At 36.7% G+C, this 19,964-nt stretch overlaps 1 protein-coding gene across 5 annotated transcripts; it reads left to right on the top strand.

Annotated features, from left to right (window-relative positions):
• Positions 1 to 462: 462 nt before the first annotated feature.
• rab3ab (RAB3A, member RAS oncogene family, b) lies at positions 463 to 19,914 on the top strand. Of its 5 annotated transcripts, none has more exons than XR_009129808.1 (6): positions 463 to 592; positions 8,818 to 9,042; positions 12,682 to 12,800; positions 14,173 to 14,297; positions 15,771 to 16,420; positions 19,264 to 19,914. XR_009129808.1 is itself a non-coding variant. In XM_058072640.1 (5 exons), exons 2-5 carry the CDS (start codon positions 8,818 to 8,820, stop codon positions 15,959 to 15,961), a joined length of 660 nt encoding a protein of 219 aa, XP_057928623.1. In that variant the 5' UTR covers positions 463 to 592; the 3' UTR covers positions 15,962 to 19,914. The 5 variants fall into 5 exon arrangements, 1 of the variants encoding a protein (XP_057928623.1); XR_009129807.1 differs by having other exon boundaries at positions 18,752 to 19,914; XR_009129806.1 differs by having other exon boundaries at positions 15,771 to 16,887.
• Positions 19,915 to 19,964: the final 50 nt, after the last annotated feature.

Here is a 19,964-nt window from a genome sequence, read left to right as displayed (position 1 = left end):
AATAAAATTACTTCTCATTATACCAGGGTTGTCTAAAGTGCAATTTCGTGATGTTCTAACCAAACCTCGTGGCCTTGATACGTTTGCAATATTTATATATAAAATAATAATAATATTCTGCAGCTGTGGTTACTGACCTCGTCATCAGTAATTCAGTCCCTACAAGTAAGCTAGCTCTTCATCAATAAAATATGTCACGTGGGTATTTCCAGTTGCAGCTTTTGATTGGTCAGATGAACTGTCCGTCTTTGCGCCAACCGTGACGTTCCACTTGTTAGTACAGCTGAAGAAGAAGTGACGGAAACTGGCCTACCATTCAAAGTAAAAGTTCCGGATACCATAACTGTAATTCATTTGTAGAAATACATCACTCTTATACGTTTTGTGTTCGAAATAATCCAAAGGGATATTTGAGATATGCAACATAACAACAACAGTGTCTAAACGTCACATTATTTTTTAATAAAATTTATAGTATACTATTTTGAAAGTCTGTACCGGATGTAGTTGACTGTATTCTCTCTGTCTTGATATTAGTGGTGTCTGCGGATGCAGGACGCGGTGGGCAGCAGCCGGATAGAAATCTACAAAGGTGGGATTACGACTTTTAATATCATTATTCCTCTACATAAAATCAACTACTATATTAATTGATATATTTTAATAAATCTAATTTATCGTATCATAAATCGTTTATCAATATATAGACAGCAAACAATTCATACCATGCACATAAGATGTTGGCTTTAGAACAGCTGTCTTGCTAGCAAAAAAAAATATGAATGCATATTAATATAAGCTTATGTATTTATTGACTGGATTGTGAAGGCAAGTGCTGCTGGTTTTAAAGGTCTGGGGGGTGATGCAGTGGAGAAAAAAGGCGTTCCACTATCTGATGAAATGATACTAATCGGGATAATGGGTCCTAATTGATCTGTAGCATGAACAAAAGAAAATATTACTCGACAGTATCGATATTAATTTTTTTATTGGTAGGGGCGCAATTAGGTCTTTATTGTTCACTTTCATGTATAGGAAACAAGATTGACATATATATATATATATATGTGTGAGTGTTTATTGTGTTTATGTGTTTACTGCTGTGTACATGTTGATCAAGGCAAGGGTTAATTGCATGATTATTGCACAGTTTATTGCATGATTATTGTACAGGATATTCACAACAGTTTATATTATGGAGTCGGGCAGCTACAGGAAGGAAAGACCTGCCGTCAACGAATTATAACACACCGTCTGGAAAGAGTCAGTATTAAACATAATGTGTGTATCGTAATTATCGTAATTGCTGATTGGGAGTCAGTGAGGATGTCAGCCTCCCTCTGGTGGACAAATTAATCATTGCAGCGCCGAGGCGTGCATAACCTATGCCGAAATTCATTATGGAATAATTTTTTTTTTTACTCGTATTGGTACATGTTTGTATGTTTATTCGGCATACCTTTTTGAGTGTTAAGTTGCTGTGTGATGATTTTAGACTTATTTGTAACATGACACCGAATGATACAGCACTCTACAAGAAGCAATGAAGTCTGTAAAATTAAAAATAAAAATAAAAATAAAAATAAAAATAAAAATAAAAATAAAAATAAAAATAAAAATAAAAATAAAAATAAAAATAAAAATAAAAATAATTAAAATTAAAATTAAATCCAAAAATTGTTACAACTATAATGATGAAAATGGTAACATTAATGATTATAATAATGGTGATAATAATAACAATAATAATGGTAATAATGAGAAAGATTATAACAATAATGATAATAATGATAATAACAATAATAATATTACAATGATAATAATAACAGGGGAAAACAAGACTGTGGCATGAACATGATTATATCTTATATTTTATATCTTATATCTTATATCTTATATCTTATAACTTATATCTTATATCTTATATGTCTTATGTCTTATATCTTGCAAAAAGGGGTAGGCATTTATAAGCTTTTGCTTCATCCTACTCCTCGTGATCAGATAGTTGAATACAAATATAAATAATAATAATAATAATAAAAATTATTAATAATATAATATAATATAATATAAAAAAAATATATTTTGATTGATGTAAGAAATGCACTGTAATGTTTCATATATTTGCCCAAATAAAATAAAAAAAAAGACTGAGCAAGTATGAGCAACATATATATGTAGTACATCCATGTCTTCAAAACAGAACAATTTTTTCAAAATCAAATATCAAAATGCAAAAACCTGCCGTCAACATCAGCATTATGATGAGTCAGTATCAAACGTGTGTATTTATCACGTATAATAGAATAAAAAACATAAAAAGTTGAATGAAGATGACGTGTTTGAGTACTTTGACAAATGAATATGTGAATACTGTGCAGTTATTCAGCTATTCAGGTGCACGTTGGGCCATGATTTTTTTTTTGTACAACCTGCAGCACTCATAAAGAAAACACTGCTCCCCACAGAATCGCTCTGCTTTTCTGTTTGCCGTGCAGAAAAGAGAGAAAAAGATGAAGCCGGTCTATTTTTAGCTTCCCCTCCTCTCATCTGCATCCACACGCTTCCTAGAAAAGGAGGCACGTGATTGGAGGAAAAGGGGGAATGGGGGGGGGGGGGGGGGGGGGGCGCCATCTCAGACAACCTGAGAGGACAGCATCTGCATTAGAAGCGCTGATGTGATTTTGTGTTGCATTTTTCGTAGTCGCACGAGACACGGGTCCGAGATACAGTACTTGGCTTCACTCTGGGTGACCTTTGACATGTGATATTCCGTTCTAACTTCAAATTGCTGCAGTGATACGATTACGATTACTCATGAGACAATGTCTGAATTAGGTCAGTCGGTTCTGCTATTGGCGAATGCTGAATAAAACAAACTAATTCTTCGTTTATCACTGTTAATTGGTTCCAGGCCCGACCATCATCAGTGAAAGTTGAATATTTCTGTCGTTAGAGCATAGAATAACTGTTTTCCACCTTCTAAATATATATTTTTTAACATTATTAGAGCCCTCTAGACAGGACATAACACCCCTATAGTCACATTTACACTCTTATTACCCATTACAGTATGCCTACTAGCCTAGTGGGAATGTGGGAGGAAACCGGAGTACCCGAAAAAACCCACGCATGCACGGGGAGAACATGCAAACTAATGCTAACATGCTAACAGTAACATGCTAACACCTAGCATAATAGTGTCTACTCTGCAAAAAAATGCTATTTTGCTCATGTTAACATGTAATGCTAACATTAGCATGCTAACACCGAGCATGATAGTATTAAGTTAATATCTATGAAAATCGCATAAAATGCTAGTAGGCTCATGTAATGCTAACATTAACATGCTAGCACCTAGCATAATAGTGTCTACTTAGCAAAAATGCTACTATGCTCATGTTAACATGCAATCCTAACATTAGCATGCTAACACCGAGCATAATAGTGTCTACTTCGCAAAAAATGCTATTTTGCTCATGTTAACATGCAATGCTAACATTAGCATGCTAACACCTAGCATGATAGTAAGTGTAAAGTGTAAAGTTAGTTAAGTGTAAAGTTAATAGCTATGAAAATCGCATAAAATGCTAGTAGGCTCATGTAATGCTAACATGCTAACATTAACATGCTAACACGTAGCATAATAGTGTCTACTTAGCAAAAAATGCTACTATGATCATGTTAACATGCAATTCTAACACCTAGCATGATAGTATTAAGTGTTAAGTTAATATCTATGAACATCGCATAAAATGCTAGTAGGCTCATGTAATTTTAGCATGCTAACATTAGTATGCTAACACCTAGCATAACAGTGTCTACTTAGCAAAAACATGCTACTATGCTCATGTTAACATGCAATGCTAACATTAGCATGCTAACACCGAGCATGATAGTATTAAGTTAATATCTATGAAAATCGCATAAAATGCTAGTAGGCTCATGTAATGCTAACATGCAAACATTAACATGCTAACACCTAGCACAATAGTGTCTACTTAGCAAAAAAATGCGACCATGCTCATGTTAACATGCAATGCTAACATTAGCATGCTATCACCTAGCATGATAGCATTAAGTGTTAAGTTAATATCTAGGAAAATCGCATAAAATGTAATGCTCGTGTAATGCTAACATGCTAACACCTAGCATAATAGTGTCTACTTAGCAAAAAAATGCTACTATGCTCACGTTAACATGCAATGCTAACATTAACATGCTAACACCGAGCATGGATAGTATTAAGTGTTAAGTGTCTAACGCCATCAAACCCCTGAAGCTGCCATAACAAAAGAGTTAATTCTTTAGGAAATAAAGGACGTTGTCAGGGGTCCTCAGCAGGTTTTTCTCAGGCAGGGCAGTGACGTTGAACCGTCACCCTGCAGAAAGGCAGCCATCACTGATTAATGAAACGAGCTCGATTCCCTGGCAGCAGCACTTAGGTCCAAATCGATCCAGTCCGACTCTCGTCAATCTTCTTGAGGTGACAGCTTTAAAGGCGTTCCTTATGATGTCATCATCCAGAACAGACACTGTATTCATGACTGGTTTGAAAAGCATGACTATGACAAAAAAAATATCCAGGATTTTGGTCGCTTTTGTGTTGCTAACTTGCTATATTAGTCAAAACATATTGAAAGACAAAAATATATGTTGTATGTTGGCCACCAGGTGTCAGTAATGTTTTATTATTGAGACATAACGTTAAATGACGACGTTATCCTCCCATTCAGTGTGGAAGTGGTACATTTCTGGCTTTGTTGTCCATCTTCCCCACTCCGATTTGCACCCATTTTTAAATTTAGAATAAAAAAAATGGAGGTTAACAAGTTAGCTTGCTAGCTTGTTAATGGTGAAAGCCATGGCTGTCATTACAGTTGAGCAATGTGGATGTAAACAAAGGATAATAGGCGCAAGCAAGCTCAGAGATTCAACCCCCGTCCGTGTCCTACCCGAGAAGTTGACATGCTAACCACTTGGCCACTGTGTGGAAAAGGGTCAAGGATTCCAAGCACGAGTTTCGGTCCCTCTTGAGCCGAGTCAGCAGTTTGTGCAACAGTAACATGAGCAGATACATATTTAATAAGCCTGGCCTCACTCAACTTTGGCTGTGTTCAAGTGTGACCCGAATTCCTGCTGTGTCATTGAAACTATGGTCTATAGTATACTAAAGGCTGCAATTTGGATTTTCAATGTTATTTTTGTCCACCAGTTTTAGCCTTTTTGCTAAAATGACAGGAGTGTGATTCTGTCATTTATTTTATGTACATATTTTGATTCCTTGACCATGAAAGCATACCATGGAAGGGTTTGAATGACTTAAAGAATGCTAATATGCTAACATTAGCATGCTAACACCTAGCATGATAAGTGTTAAGTTAATATCTATGAAAATTGTATAAAATGCTAGTAGGCTCATGTAATGCTAACATGCTAACATTAACATGCTAACACCTAGCATAATAGTGTCTACTTAGCAAAAAATGCTTCTATACTCATGTTAACATGCAATGCTAACATTAGCATGCTAACACCTAGCATGATAGTATTAAGTGTTAAGTTAATATCTAGGAAAATTGCATAAAACACTAGTAGGCTCATGTAATGCTAACATGCAAACATTAACATGCTAACACCTAGCATAATAGTGTCTACTTAGCAAAAAAATGCTTCTATACTCATGTTAACATGCAATGCTAACATTAGCATGCTAACACCTAGCATGATAGTATTAAGTGTTAAGTTAATATCTAGGAAAATTGCATAAAACACTACGTAGTAGGCTCATGTAATGCTAACATGCAAACATTAACATGCTAACACCAACCATAATAGTGTCTACTTAGCAAAGAAAATGCTACTATGCTCATGTTAACATGCAATGCTGACATTAGCATGCTAACACCTAGCATGATAGTATTAAGTGTTAAGTTAATATCTAGGAAAATCGTATAAAATGCTAGTAGGCTCATGTAATGCTAACATGCTAACATTAACATGCTAACACCTAGCATAATAGTGTCTACTTAGCAAAAAAATGCTTCTATACTCATGTTAACATGCAATGCTAACATTAGCATGCTAACACCTAGCATGATAGTATTAAGTGTTAAGTTAATATCTAGGAAAATTGCATAAAACACTAGTAGGCTCATGTAATGCTAACATGCAAACATTAACATGCTAACACCAAGCATAATAGTGTCTACTTAGCAAAGAAAATGCTACTATGCTCATGTTAACATGCAATGCTGACATTAGCATGCTAACACCTAGCATGATAGTATTAAGTGTTAAGTTAATATCTAGGAAAATCGTATAAAATGCTAGTAGGCTCATGTAATGCTAACATGCTAACATTAACATGCTAACACCTAGCATAATAGTGTCTACTTAGCAAAAAAATGCTTCTACACTCATGTTAACATGCAATGCTAATATTAGCATGCTAACACCTAGCATGATAGTATTAAGTGTTAAGTTAATATCTAGGAAAATTGCATAAAACACTAGTAGGCTCATGTAATGCTAACATGCAAACATTAACATGCTAACACCTAGCATAATAGTGTCTACTTAGCAAAAAATGCTACTATGCTCATGTTAACATGCAATGCTAACATTAGCATGCTAACACCTAGCATGATAGTATTAAGTGTTAAGTTAATATCTATGAAAATTGCATAACATGCTAGTAGGCTCATGTAATGCTAACATGCTAACACCTGGCATAATAGTGTCTACTTAGCAAAAAATGCTACTATGCTCATGTTAACATGCAATGCTAACATTAGCATGCTAACACCGAGCATGATAGTATTAAGTGTTAGGTTAATATCAATGAAAATCGCATACAATGCTAGTAGGCTCATGTAATGCTAACATTAGCATGCTAACACCTAGCATAATAGTGTCTACTTATGAAAATAGCATAAAAATGCTACTATGCTTATGTTAACATGCAATGCTAACATTAGCATGCTAACACTTATATGAGAGATAGTGCTATGTGTGTCTACCCATGAAAACAACAAATGCTATGCTAATATTAGCGCGCTATGATTGCTAACATGCTAACAGCTAGCATGATAGTAGTAAGGGTTTTTGAGATGGGTCTACCCATGAAAATAGCAAAAAAAATTGTAGTCCCAACATTAGCGTGCTAGCAATGTCAGCATGCTAACACCAAACAATGTACTGGGAAGGCTGTGTGCTCTGATGCTTTTCTTTTGTGGAGATGTATGCACAAATTCCAAATAATTGATTTTATGGAAATTATTTTAACTTTTTGGTGTTGCATTGTGGGACCAATCAGTTGTGGTAAAAATTAACGTAATAGCAAGATGCCTATAGTAAGAACAAGAAAATAAACCTAGCCCTGAATAAGACCTGCAGTGTAAATGAAGTCTTAGGTCAAAGTAACCACAACAAAAGAGTAGCGGACTCGAACCTTCGTTCTTTCCCTTTTGGGGTTGAGCTTCTTCATGATTTATGCAGCACCTCTGTGTTTCTTCATGTAAACTGATAGGAGGGTGCAGTTGTTTTGCTTTGTGCTTTTGTCTCTCGACATTCTAGTGTTCCGCTGCAGCATGTTAAGATAACATTCTAAGTATAGAGCAGGCCTCTGGAAGGAACGCCGACGGGAGTCTGAATCTCAGGCTGAAGTCAACATGTTAACATGCAATGCTAACATTAGCATGCTAACACCTAGCATGATAGTATTAAGTTAATATCTATGAAAATCGCATAAAATGCTAGTAGGCTAATGTAATGCTAACATGCTAACATTAACATGCTAACACCTAGCATAATAGTGTCTACTTAGCAAAAAATGCTACTGTGCTCATGTTAACATGCTATGCTAACATTAGTATGCTAACACCTAGCATGATAGCATTAAGTGTTAATATCTATGAAAATCGCATAAAATGCTAGTAGGCTCATGTAATGCTAACATGCTAACATTAACATGCTAACACCTAGCATAATAGTGTCTACTTAGCAAAAATGCTACTATGCTCATGTTAACATGCAATGCTAACATCACCATGCTAACACCTAGCATGGTAGTATTAAGTGTTAAGTTAATATCAATGAAAATCGCATAAAATGCTAGTAGGCTCATGTAATGCTAACATGCTAACATTAACATGTTAACACCTAGCATAATAGTGTCTACTTAGCAAAAAATGCTACTATGCTCATGTTAACATGCAATGCTAACATTAGCATAAAATGCTAGTAGGCTCATGTAATGTTAACATGCTAACATTAACATGCTAACACCTAGCATAATAGTGTCTACTGAGACAAAAAATGCTACTATGCTCATGTTAACACGCAATTCTAACATAAGCATGCTAACACCTAGCATGATAGTATTAAGTATTAAGTTAATATCTATGAACATCGCATAAAATGCTAGTAGGCTCATATAATGCTAACATGCTAACATTAACATGCTAACACTTAGCATAATAGTGTCTACTTAGCAAGAAATGCTACTACGCTTATGTTAACATGCAATGCTAACATTAACATGCTAACACCTAGCATGGTAGTATTAAGTGTTAAGTTAATATCTATGAAAATCGCATAAAATGCTAGTAGGCTCATGTAATGCTAACATGCTAACATTAACATACTAACACCTAGCATAATAGTGTCTACTTAGCAAAAAATGCTACTACGCTTATGTTAACATGCAATGCTAACATTACCATGCTAACACCTAGCATGATAGTATTAAGTGTTAAGTTAATACCTATAATACCTATAATAAAAATATTTTTTTTTTCCCATTTCTGTCCACAGATGGCCTCAGCAACAGCAACCTACGGACAGAAGGAGTCCTCGGACCAGAACTTTGACTACATGTTTAAGATCCTCATCATTGGCAACAGCAGCGTGGGTAAAACGTCCTTCTTGTTTCGTTACGCCGACGACTCCTTCACACCCGCCTTCGTCAGTACGGTGGGCATCGACTTCAAGGTGAAGACCATTTACAGGAACGATAAACGGATCAAACTACAGATCTGGGTAAGGCTTACAAAGGGGAATAACTACTATTGTAACTACTGTCTAGTTACGCAGCATTAGTACATGCACACAGTGACTTCCTGTTCAGTGTAAAATAAGCTTTTGTACGATAGCAACTAAAACATGCACACAGTGACTTCCTGTTCAGTGCAAAATAAGCTTTTTTACCATCGCAACTAAAATATGCACACTCTTTTTTTAGTTTAATAGCCACTACATCCGAGTGGTTAGCACGCAGGCCTCACAGCTAGGAGACCCGAGTTCGATTCCACCCATCTCTGTGTGGAGTTTGCATGTTCTCCCCGTGCATGCGTGGGTTTTCTCCGGGTACTCCGGTTTCCTCCCACATTCCAAAAACATGCTAGGTTAATTAGCGACTCCAAATTGTCCATAAGTATGAATGTGAGTGTGAATGGTTGTTTGTCTATATGTGCCCTGTGATTGGCTGGCCACCAGTCCAGGGTGTACCCCGCCTCTCTCGCCTGAAGACAGCTGGGATAGGCTCCAGCACCCCCGCGACCCGTAGAAAATGAATGAATTCTATTTAGTTTAGTTCTAGGGCTTATTGCTCGTTGTAGGATTATTAGTTGAGGATTTTATTAGATTTCTTTTAAAAAAATAATAAAAATAATAAAAAATAATAAAAATAATAAAAATAATAAAAATAATAAAATTAATGAAATTAATAAAATTAATAAAATTAATGAAAATAATAGAATAATAAAATAAAAATAATTTAAAAAATATAATAATAAAAAATAGAAATATAAAATGAAATAAAAAAACTTTATTAGATTTCTTTAAAAAAAATAATACAAATAATACAAATAATAAAATAATGAAAATAATAAAAAATAAAAAATAATTAAAAAATATAATAATAAAAAATAGAAAATATAAAGTGAAATAAAAACATTTTATTACATTTCTTAAAAAAATAATAAAAATAATGAAAATAATAAAAAATAAAAAATAATTTAAAAAATATAATAATAAAAAATAGAAAATATAAAATGAAATAAAAACATTTTATTAGATTTCTTAAAAAAATAATACAAATAATAAAAATAATACAAATAATAAAAATAATAAAAAAATAATACAAATAATGAAAAATAAAATAAAAAAAATAAAAACATTATTAAAAATAATGAAAATAAAATAATAAAAATAAAATATAATAATAAAAAATTAAATTATATTAAATTAAAAAAAGATTTTATTAGATTTCCCTGTTTCTGCCTCTCATAGTGACTTTTATGTTTGCCTTGTCTTCTTAATGATTTAATAATTTGACTTTTTGTGCGTTGTGTCAACCTGCCACCATGTCCGTGCATCCTTTGGGTGAGGCGACACCAAATCATAGCGAAACACGACAGAGTTAACACGATCAAAACAATTCATACGTGCGAATAAAACAGAATATTAAAACATCTATTTATAGCGAGCTGCAGCGCTGAAGGACTTTACATCCACTCTATTTGTACTACTGAAATATCAGTGTAGGTGTTGTTATGTAAGACGCATGGAGATGCATTGTGTAGATAATTATAATTATAATATATGCAAATGTATGACACGTGGAAAAAATGATGCACTTGAGCTCTAAACATTTTCAGTAAGATCGTGGTGATGAAATGATGGGGGGGTGGGGATTTTGCACGAGTGAGGCTATTTTCTTGGAGATGTCTAGTAATGGGGGAAGGGGAGAGCAGCATCGGTCATCCAGCTCTCTCTTTTTTGATTGGCTGATTTTTGAAGCGACATTTCCAGCCAACAGAAGCAAAGCCAGGATCCTTCTGACACACCAGCTGGAGGCATTTATGTTCTGCTTAGTGACTAACATGTCATTTCTTTCAGAATTTCACTTTATTTACTTCATAATACATCCCATAATATCAGAAAACCCTGAATATGATACAACTCCTGTTTTTCAAAACACATTTTTAGTGAAAATATATACATTTTTAATCTTTTTTAGCAAAATATCAAACCGGTATATTACCATGAAACAGCAGTGTAGTGGAAATGTGTAAAGCAGGGGTCTCAAACTCAATTTACTTGGGGGGGGGGGCACTGGAGCTAACATTAAAAACTTACCACTTCCACACGGATAGGGAGGATAACTATTAACAGTTATTTAACCTTTAACATGAACATGAATCAAACGTAATAATTTTTTCTGGGTACATGATACCATACAGCATCCATATCAAACTTAGCATTAGCACTAGCACTAGCATTAAACTTTCATATCAAGGCGGGGGCCTCAAACTAGTGTCCTGTGGGCCACATTTGGCCCACGGGCCGCATGTTTGAGACCCCTGACCTAAACGGTAGCCTTCAAGTTATTTCCTTTCAACTTAAATAGCCAAAAACTTACCACTTCCACACGGATAGGGAGGATAACTATTAACAGTTATTTAACCTTTAACATGAACATGAATCAAACGTAATAATTTTTTCTGGGTACATGATACCATACAGCATCCATATCAAACTTGCGCGGGCCACACTAACATTAAACTTTCATATCAAGGCGGGGGCCTCAAACTAGTGTCCTGCGGGCCACATTTGGCCCGCGGGCCGCGTGTTTGAGACCCCTGGTGTAAAGTAACTGCATATTTGACACAAAAGCAACTGTCAGATTCCCTCAGGAATATCATACACAGCGTCATAGTGGCTTCATTCGTTTATCGTTATCTTAAAAAGATGCTTTAAAGCAGGGGTCTCAAACACGCGGCCCAAATGTGGCCCGCAGGGCACCAGTTTGAGGCCCCCGCCTTGATATGAAAGTTTAATGTTAGTGCGGCCCCGCGCAAGTTTGATATGGATGCTGTATGGTATCATGTACCCAGAAAAAATTATTACGTTTGATTCATGTTCATGTTAAAGGTTAAATAACTGTTAATAGTTATCCTCCCTATCCGTGTGGAAGTGGTACGTTTTTGGCTATTTAAGTTGAAAGGAAATAACTTGAAGGCTACCGTTTATGTCGCTAGCTCTCTAGTTTGCAAGTTAGCATGTGTGTCAAGACCCTGCAGTTGCGCAATATGTTGTAAATAAAAAGAGTATAAATGTGACTATAGTCGTGTTTTGTCATGCCTATAAAAAAAGATTTAAAAAAAGATAAAGAATTATCTCTCAGAAAATACTAAGCAAAATATGTATAAATCAGGGGTCTCAAACATGCGGCCCGCGGGCCAAATGTGGCCCGCAGACACTATATTGAGGCCCCCGCCTTGATATGAAAGTTTAATGTTAGTGCGGCCCGCGCAAGTTTGATATGGATGCTGTATGGTATCATGTACCCAGAAAAAATTATTACGTTTGATTCATGTTCATGTTAAAGGTTAAATAACTGTTAATAGTTATCCTCCCTATCCGTGTGGAAGTGGTAAGTTTTTGGCTATTTAAGTTGAAAGGAAATAACTTGAAGGCTACCGTTTAGGTTGCTAGCTCTCTAGTTTGCGAGTTAGATCTTGCATTTAGGTGTTTTTTCCGTTTCCCTTCGTCTCCGTTCTCCTCGTTTCCACCTCCCATGCTGAGTTTATTTGTTAGCATTTGGCTATGCCAAATTTCCTCATCGGTTATTTTGGACTTTTTCATGTGTATATTTCCTGTGTTGTTGTTTTCAAGGACACGGCGGGGCAGGAGCGCTATCGCACCATCACTACAGCGTACTACCGAGGAGCCATGGGCTTCATACTCATGTATGACATCACCAACGAGGATTCCTTCAATGCCGTCCAGGACTGGTATGTAACAAGGAACTGTTGGTTTAGAGGCAAACTTGAGCCAATTAAAAACAAGGGGAGTAAATTTTAATTTTAATTTTAATTTTAATTTTAATTTTAATTTTAATTTTAATTTTAATTTTAATTTTAATTTTAATTTTAATTTTAATTTTAATTTTAATTTTAATTTTAATTTTAATTTTAATTTTAATTTTAAAACATGCTAGGTTAATTGGCCACTCCAAATTGTCCATAGGTATGAATGTGAGTGTGAATGGTTGTTTGTCTATATGTGCCCTGTGATTGGCTGGCCACCAGTCCAGAGTGTACCCCGCCTCTCGCCCAAAGACAGCTGGGATAGGCTCCAGCACCCCTGAGACCCTCGTGAGGAAAAGCGGTAGAAAATGAATTTTAATTTTAATTTTAATTTTAATTTTAATTTTAATTTTAATTTTAATTTTAATTTTAATTTTAATTTTAATTTTAATTTTAATTTTAATTTTAATTTTAATTTTAATTTTAATTTTAATTTCATTCCAAAAACATGCTAGGTTAATTAGTGACTCCAAATTGTCCATAGGTATGAATGTGAGTGTGAATGGTTGTTTGTCTATATGTGCCCTGTGATTGGCTGGCTGGCCACCAGTCCAGGGTGTACCCCGCCTCTCGCCCGAAAACAGCTGGGATAGGCTCCAGCACCCCCACAACAGTATCACTCGGATACTGTGAACATCCAGCAGCAACACAACATTTTGGCATTTTTTTATTTTTATTTTTATTTTTATTTTTATTTTTATTTTTATTTTTATTTTTATTTTTATTTTTATTTTTATTTTTATTTTTATTTTTATTTTTATTTTTATTTTTATTTTTATTTTTATTTTTATTTTTATTTTTATTTATCCAAAAACATGCTAGGTTAATTGGCAACTCCAAATTGTCCATAGGTATGAATGTGAGTGTGAATGGTTGTTTGTCTATATGTGCCCTGTGATTGGCTGGCCACCAGTCCAGGGTGTACCCCGCCTCTCGCCCAAAGACAATTTTAATTTTAATTTTAATTTTAATTTTAATTTTAATTTTAATTTTAATTTTAATTTTAATTTTAATTTTAATTTTAATTTTAATTTTAATTTTAATTTTAATTTTAATTTTAATTGAATGACTGATCCTGTGATTACAAGTCAGGTGGGACTTTGTTGTTTTTGTCGACACCTAGTGGTTGCAGGAATTCTGCAGGAGTTGGTTTTGTGATGCAGACTCATCAATATGATAATATGATACATGATGATGTTTTTTGTATGCAAAATATAGCCTTTATTGATGAACTGGTTTTAATACAAACCCCTTCTATGTTGTATATTCCTTAATATTCCATAATATTTGTTATCAGGTCCACGCAGATTAAGACCTACTCATGGGACAATGCCCAGGTCCTGCTGGTAGGCAATAAGTGTGACATGGACGATGAGCGCACGGTGAGTGGAGACCGAGGACGCCAGCTTTCTGAACACCTCGGTGAGTATACGACAACGCTTTGCATGTGCGATTCCTTATTGTGCGGTGGTAAGTGTAAAAACATGAAGCATGGGAATTAGCAGGAAGTAGTATTTTCTACCGCTTTTCCTCACAAGGTTCGCGGGGGGTGCTGGAGCCTATCCCAGCTGTCTTGGGGCAAGAGGCGAGAGCCAATCACAGGGCACATATAGACAAACAACCATTCACACTCACATTCATACCTATGGACAATTTGGAGTCGCTAATTAACCTAGCATGTTTTTTTGGAATGTGGGAGGAAACCGGAGTACCCGGAGAAAACCCACGCTTGCACGGGGAGAACATGCAATTGGTGGAATTGAACTTGGGTGTCCTAGCTGCGAGGCATGCTTACTAACCACTCGTCCACCGTGCAGCCTCATATTAATATTATTCATTCATTTTCTACCGCTTATCCTCATGAGGGTCGTGGAGGGTGCTGGAGAGGCGGGGTACACCCTGGACTGGTGGCCAGCCAATCCCAGGGCACATATAGACAAACAACCATTCACACTCACATTCATACCTATGGACAATTTGGAGTCGCTAATTAACCTAGCATGTTTTTGGAATGTGGGAGGAAACCGGAGTACCCGGAGAAAACCCACGCATGCACGGGGAGAACATGCAATTGGTGGAATTGAACTTGGGTGTCCTAGCTGCGAGCCCTGCGTGCTAACCACTTGTCCACCGTGCAGCATGATATTAGTATTATTCATTCATTTTCTACCGCTTATCCTCACGAGGGTCGTGGAGGGTGCTGGAGCCTATCCCAGCTGTTTTCGGGTGAGAGAGGAGGGGTACACCCTAGACTGGTGGCCAGCCAATCACAGGGCACATATAGACAAACAACCATTCACACTCACATTCATACCTATGGACAATTTGAGGATGGAATTGAACTCGGGTCTCCTAGCTGTGAAGCCTGTGTGCTAACCACCCGGCCTCTGTGCAGCCCTGGTTCAGTATATTTTTAATCAAAATAGTAGTCATGCCAAAATGTTGTGTTGCTGCTGGATGTTCACAGTATCCGAGTGATACTGTCGTGGGGGGTGCTGGAGCCTATCCCAGCTGTTTTCGGGCGGGGTACACCCTGGACTGGTCGCCAGCCAGCTAATCACAGGGCACATATAGACAAACAACCATTCACACTCACATTCATGGAGTTGCTAATTAACCTAGCATGTTTTTTTGGAAGTTTTGGGAGGAAACCGGAGTACCCGGAGAAAACCCATGCATGCACGGTGAGAACATGCAAACTCCACACAGAGATGGCCGAGGGCGGAATCGAACGCTGGTCTCCTAGCTGCGAGGTCTCCACGCTAACCACTCGACCACCGTGCATCATTTATTCACTACTGTATAATCGGTGACTTAACTTCCTGTGTTCCTTTCCGAAGCGCCAACAGCAACCTAAAGGGTGAACCACCACCAGTTATGCTCTCCTCCCTCCAGGTTTCGAGTTCTTCGAGGCCAGCGCCAAGGACAACATCAACGTGAAGCAGACCTTTGAGCGTCTGGTCGATATTATATGCGAAAAGATGTCCGAGAGCCTGGATGCCGGCGACCCCGCCGTCACGGGGGCCAAGCAGGGGCCCCAGCTGACAGAGCAGCCCGCCCCCCCACACCAGGACTGCGCATGTTAAAAGATGACTGTTCCTCAAAGCTCACCTCCTTCCTTCTCCTCCTACGCCCTCCGAGTGTGTGTGGGGAGTAGTGGGGGGGGCGGGGGGGGTCATTCTCCACAAGTCACCTCCTTCATTCACAGTCCAGCTTCCCATTTTTCCGAGAACCAGCCTGTAAAAGGGTAGGAGGTTCGCTAAGACCAGTTCTTGACGTGTACTCGTTCTTTGGTTTCCGTCCTGTATTTTATTCTTCTTCTGTATGTACTTAAAAGAAGGATTGGACGGCCATTTTGAGTCCTTCTAATGTTTACAGTAGCTTCTTTTTTTAATTTGGTTTGGATCTGGCCAACAATTTTTAACATTATTAGAGCCCCGTGGACATGAACTAACACCCCTATAGTTATCGTTACACTATTATTCATTATTATTCCTTATATATACATATATATATGTATATATCCCTTTTCTATGCCGCTCCAGGTATGCTGGAGCCTATCCCAGCTGTGTTTAGGCGAGAGACGGGGTACACCCTGGACTGGTCGGTGAGCTAGCGCATGAGTTAGCGCATAAAAAACCTGATTAGGACTTTCTAAATACATTTTTTTAACATTATTAGAGCCCTGTGGACATGAACTAACACCCCTATAGTTATCGTTACACTACAATTATTCATTATTATTCCTTAATGCCGCTCCAGGTATGCTGGAGCCTATCCCAGCTGTCTTTGGGCGAGAGACGGGGTACACCCTGGACTGGTTGGTGAGCTAGCGCATGAGTTAGCGCATAAAAAACCTGATTAGGACTTTCTAAATACAATTTTTGCCATTATTAGAGCCCTGTGGACATGAACTAACACCCCTATAGTTATCATTACACTACAGTTATTCATTATTATTCCTTATATATACATATATATATGTATATATCTCTTTTCTATGCCGCTCCAGGTATGCTGGAGCCTATCCCAGCTGTCTTTGGGCGAGTGACGGGGTACACCCTGGACTGGTCGGTGAGCTAGCGCATGAGTTAGCGCATAGAAAAACTGATTAGGACTTTCTAAATACATTTTTTGCAATTATTAGAGCCCTGTGGACATGAACTAACACCCCTATAGTTATCGTTACACAACATTCATTCATTCATTTTCTACCGCTTTTCCTCACGAGGGTCACGTGGGTGCTGGAGCCCATCCCAGCTGTCTTTAGGCGAGAGACGGGGTACACCCCGGACTGGTCGGTGAGCTAGCGCATGAGTTAGCGCATAGAAAAACTGATTAGGACTTTCTAAATACAATTTTTTAACATTATTAGAGCCCCGTGGACATGAACTAACACCCCTATAGTTATCATTACACTACAGTTATTCATTATTATTCCTTATATATATACATATATATATATATATACATATATATATATATATACATATATATATATCCCTTTTCTATGCCGCTCCAGGTATGCTGGAGCCTATCCCAGCTGTATTTGGGCGAGAGACGGGGTACACCCTGGACTGGTCGTTGAGCTAACCAGTTAGCCTCAAATATTCATTCATTCATTCATTCATTTTCTACCGCCGTGGGGCTGGAGCCTATCCCAGCTGTCTTCGCCCAATTGAAGACAATATATAGATATAGACAAACAACCATTCACACTCACATTCATACCTATGGACAAATTTGGAGTCGCCAATTAACCTAGCATGTTTTTGGAATGTGAGAGTACCCGGAGAAAACCCATGCAAACTCCACACATGGAATCGAACCCTGTGCGAACCCTAGCTGTGCGCTAACCACTCGTGCACCGTGCCGCCCCCAGCCTCAAATAAGACAAAGAAAGAAGACACAAATGTACCACTTCCACACATGATAGGAGGATAACTTATTTTCAGTTCCAGATATTAGTATATTAATATTTTTTAATATATTTTTTTTTGTATTCTGATATTGCTTTTATTTGCGTTCTGCATGGAGCACGGGGGTGGAAAAAAATATCATTTCATTGAATTGATTATGTATATATGAATATTGTGCAATACATGATAATATATTTATTATGCAGGTGTGCATATGAGGATATATATATATATTATATTTATATATATATATTGATTATGTCTTTGTGAGATTTGTTTGGATATTTGGTTTGTGTGCAAGAAGCGAGAATTGTCATTTATTATTATTAATTATTCATTATTATGAAATGGTCTGATATTAATAGAAGGTTGCTGTTGGTGGATGATAAATATTATACAGAAATATTATCATAATTTAACATTTAACTGTGACATTGTAGGTCACTTTTTATTTTAAAAAAATACTTAATATATTTACAATTTAAGAGATAATATACAGGTGCATCTAAAAAAAATTAATATTGTGAAAAAGTTGTTGTATTTCAGTCATGTTCTGTATGACAGTTTGGTTGGGTTATGTATATTTATGCAATGATGTCCTGTTTGGTGCTTTTATTTTGGTATGCCTATTTCCTGTTTGGACTGAATGCTGGTTTACTTTACTTTGGTTAGAGGGAACTGGAGAGCATACATTTGTAGGTTAAATAAAAGTCAAATAAAGTCAAATAAAATTACATATAATGCAATTTTGCTTTGTTTCTTTATAAAGTTATTGTTTTTTTTGTTTTGTTTTGGTTCCAAAAACATGCTAGGTTCATTAGCGACTCTAAATTTTCCATAGTTATGAATGTGAGTGTGAATGGTTGTTTGTCTATATGTGCCCTGTGATTGGCTGGCTGGCCACCAGTCCAGGGTGAACCCCGCCTTTTGCCTGAAGACAGCTGGGATAGGCTCCAGCATACCCCCACAATCCTAGTGAGGATAAGCGGCATAGAAACTTCCAAGAAGAAAGTTGAAATAGTTAACAGAACTGGAAAATCAGCTGGAATTTTGCAAAAATAAAGTCAAAATATTGAGAAAATTTTTTTTGGCAATTTGATGAGAATAAATTTGTAATATTATGAAAAAAAATATTTTCGAAGAAATGACTGGAAATATTAAAGAATATTCTTCAAAGTTGTAAAATTATGAAATAGATTTGTAATTTTTTGAAAATTAGGTTGGGGAAAAAGTTCTAATATTATGTGAATAAAATCATAATATTACTAAAAGAAATTTTTGAAGAAAATTGAAATATTTGGAAAATTAAAAAAAAAAAACATTTTTAAAAATGTAGCGACTTTTTTGTCCATAGGTATGAATGTGAGTGTGAATGGTTGTTTGTCTATATGTGCCCTGTGATTGGCTGGCCACCAGTCCAGGGTTCTACCCCGCCTCCCTCACTCTAAGACAGCTGGGATAGGCTCCAGCACCCCCACGACAGTATCACTCGGATACTGTGAACATCCAGCAGCAACACAACATTTTGGCATGACTACTATTTTGATGAAAAATATACTGAACCAGGGCTGCACAGGGGTCGAGTGGTTAGCACACAGGCTTCACAGCTAGGAGACCCGAGTTCAATTCCATCCTCGGCCATCTCTGTGTGGAGTTTGCATGTTCTCCCCGTGCATGCGTGGGTTTTCTCCGGGTATTCCGGTTTCCTCCCACATTCCAAAAACATGCTAGGTTAATTAGCAACTCCAAATTGTCCATAGGTATGAATGTGAGTGTGAATGGTTGTTTGTCTATATGTGCCCTGTGATTGGCTGGCCGGCCAGTCCAGAGTGTACCCCGCTTCTAAGCGGTAGAAAATGAATAAATGAATGAAACAGAACATTATAAGTACTTTTTCAAAATAAAAACTTACTTTACTTTACTTTATTTGCGTTTTATTTAACCTACAAATTTTACCTGACACTTTATTTCGAGTTTCCTGTTTCCACCTCCCATTTTGCCGTACCTTCTCGCCTTCTTTATTTTGCAACTTTTTGTGTATTGTGTCGTTTCCGTGTGGGCTTTTATTTTGTTAAAATAAACACTTAATCGCACTTAAGTGTCCATGTCCTCGCAAATTTTAGCAAAACATGAAAAAAAAAAACATGAACATGAAAAATAGAAACAAAGT

Source organism: Doryrhamphus excisus, chromosome 5, assembly GCF_030265055.1.
Source record: "Doryrhamphus excisus isolate RoL2022-K1 chromosome 5, RoL_Dexc_1.0, whole genome shotgun sequence".
NCBI lineage: Eukaryota > Metazoa > Chordata > Actinopteri > Syngnathiformes > Syngnathidae > Doryrhamphus > Doryrhamphus excisus.
This window is presented reverse-complemented; position numbering and strand designations above follow the sequence as displayed.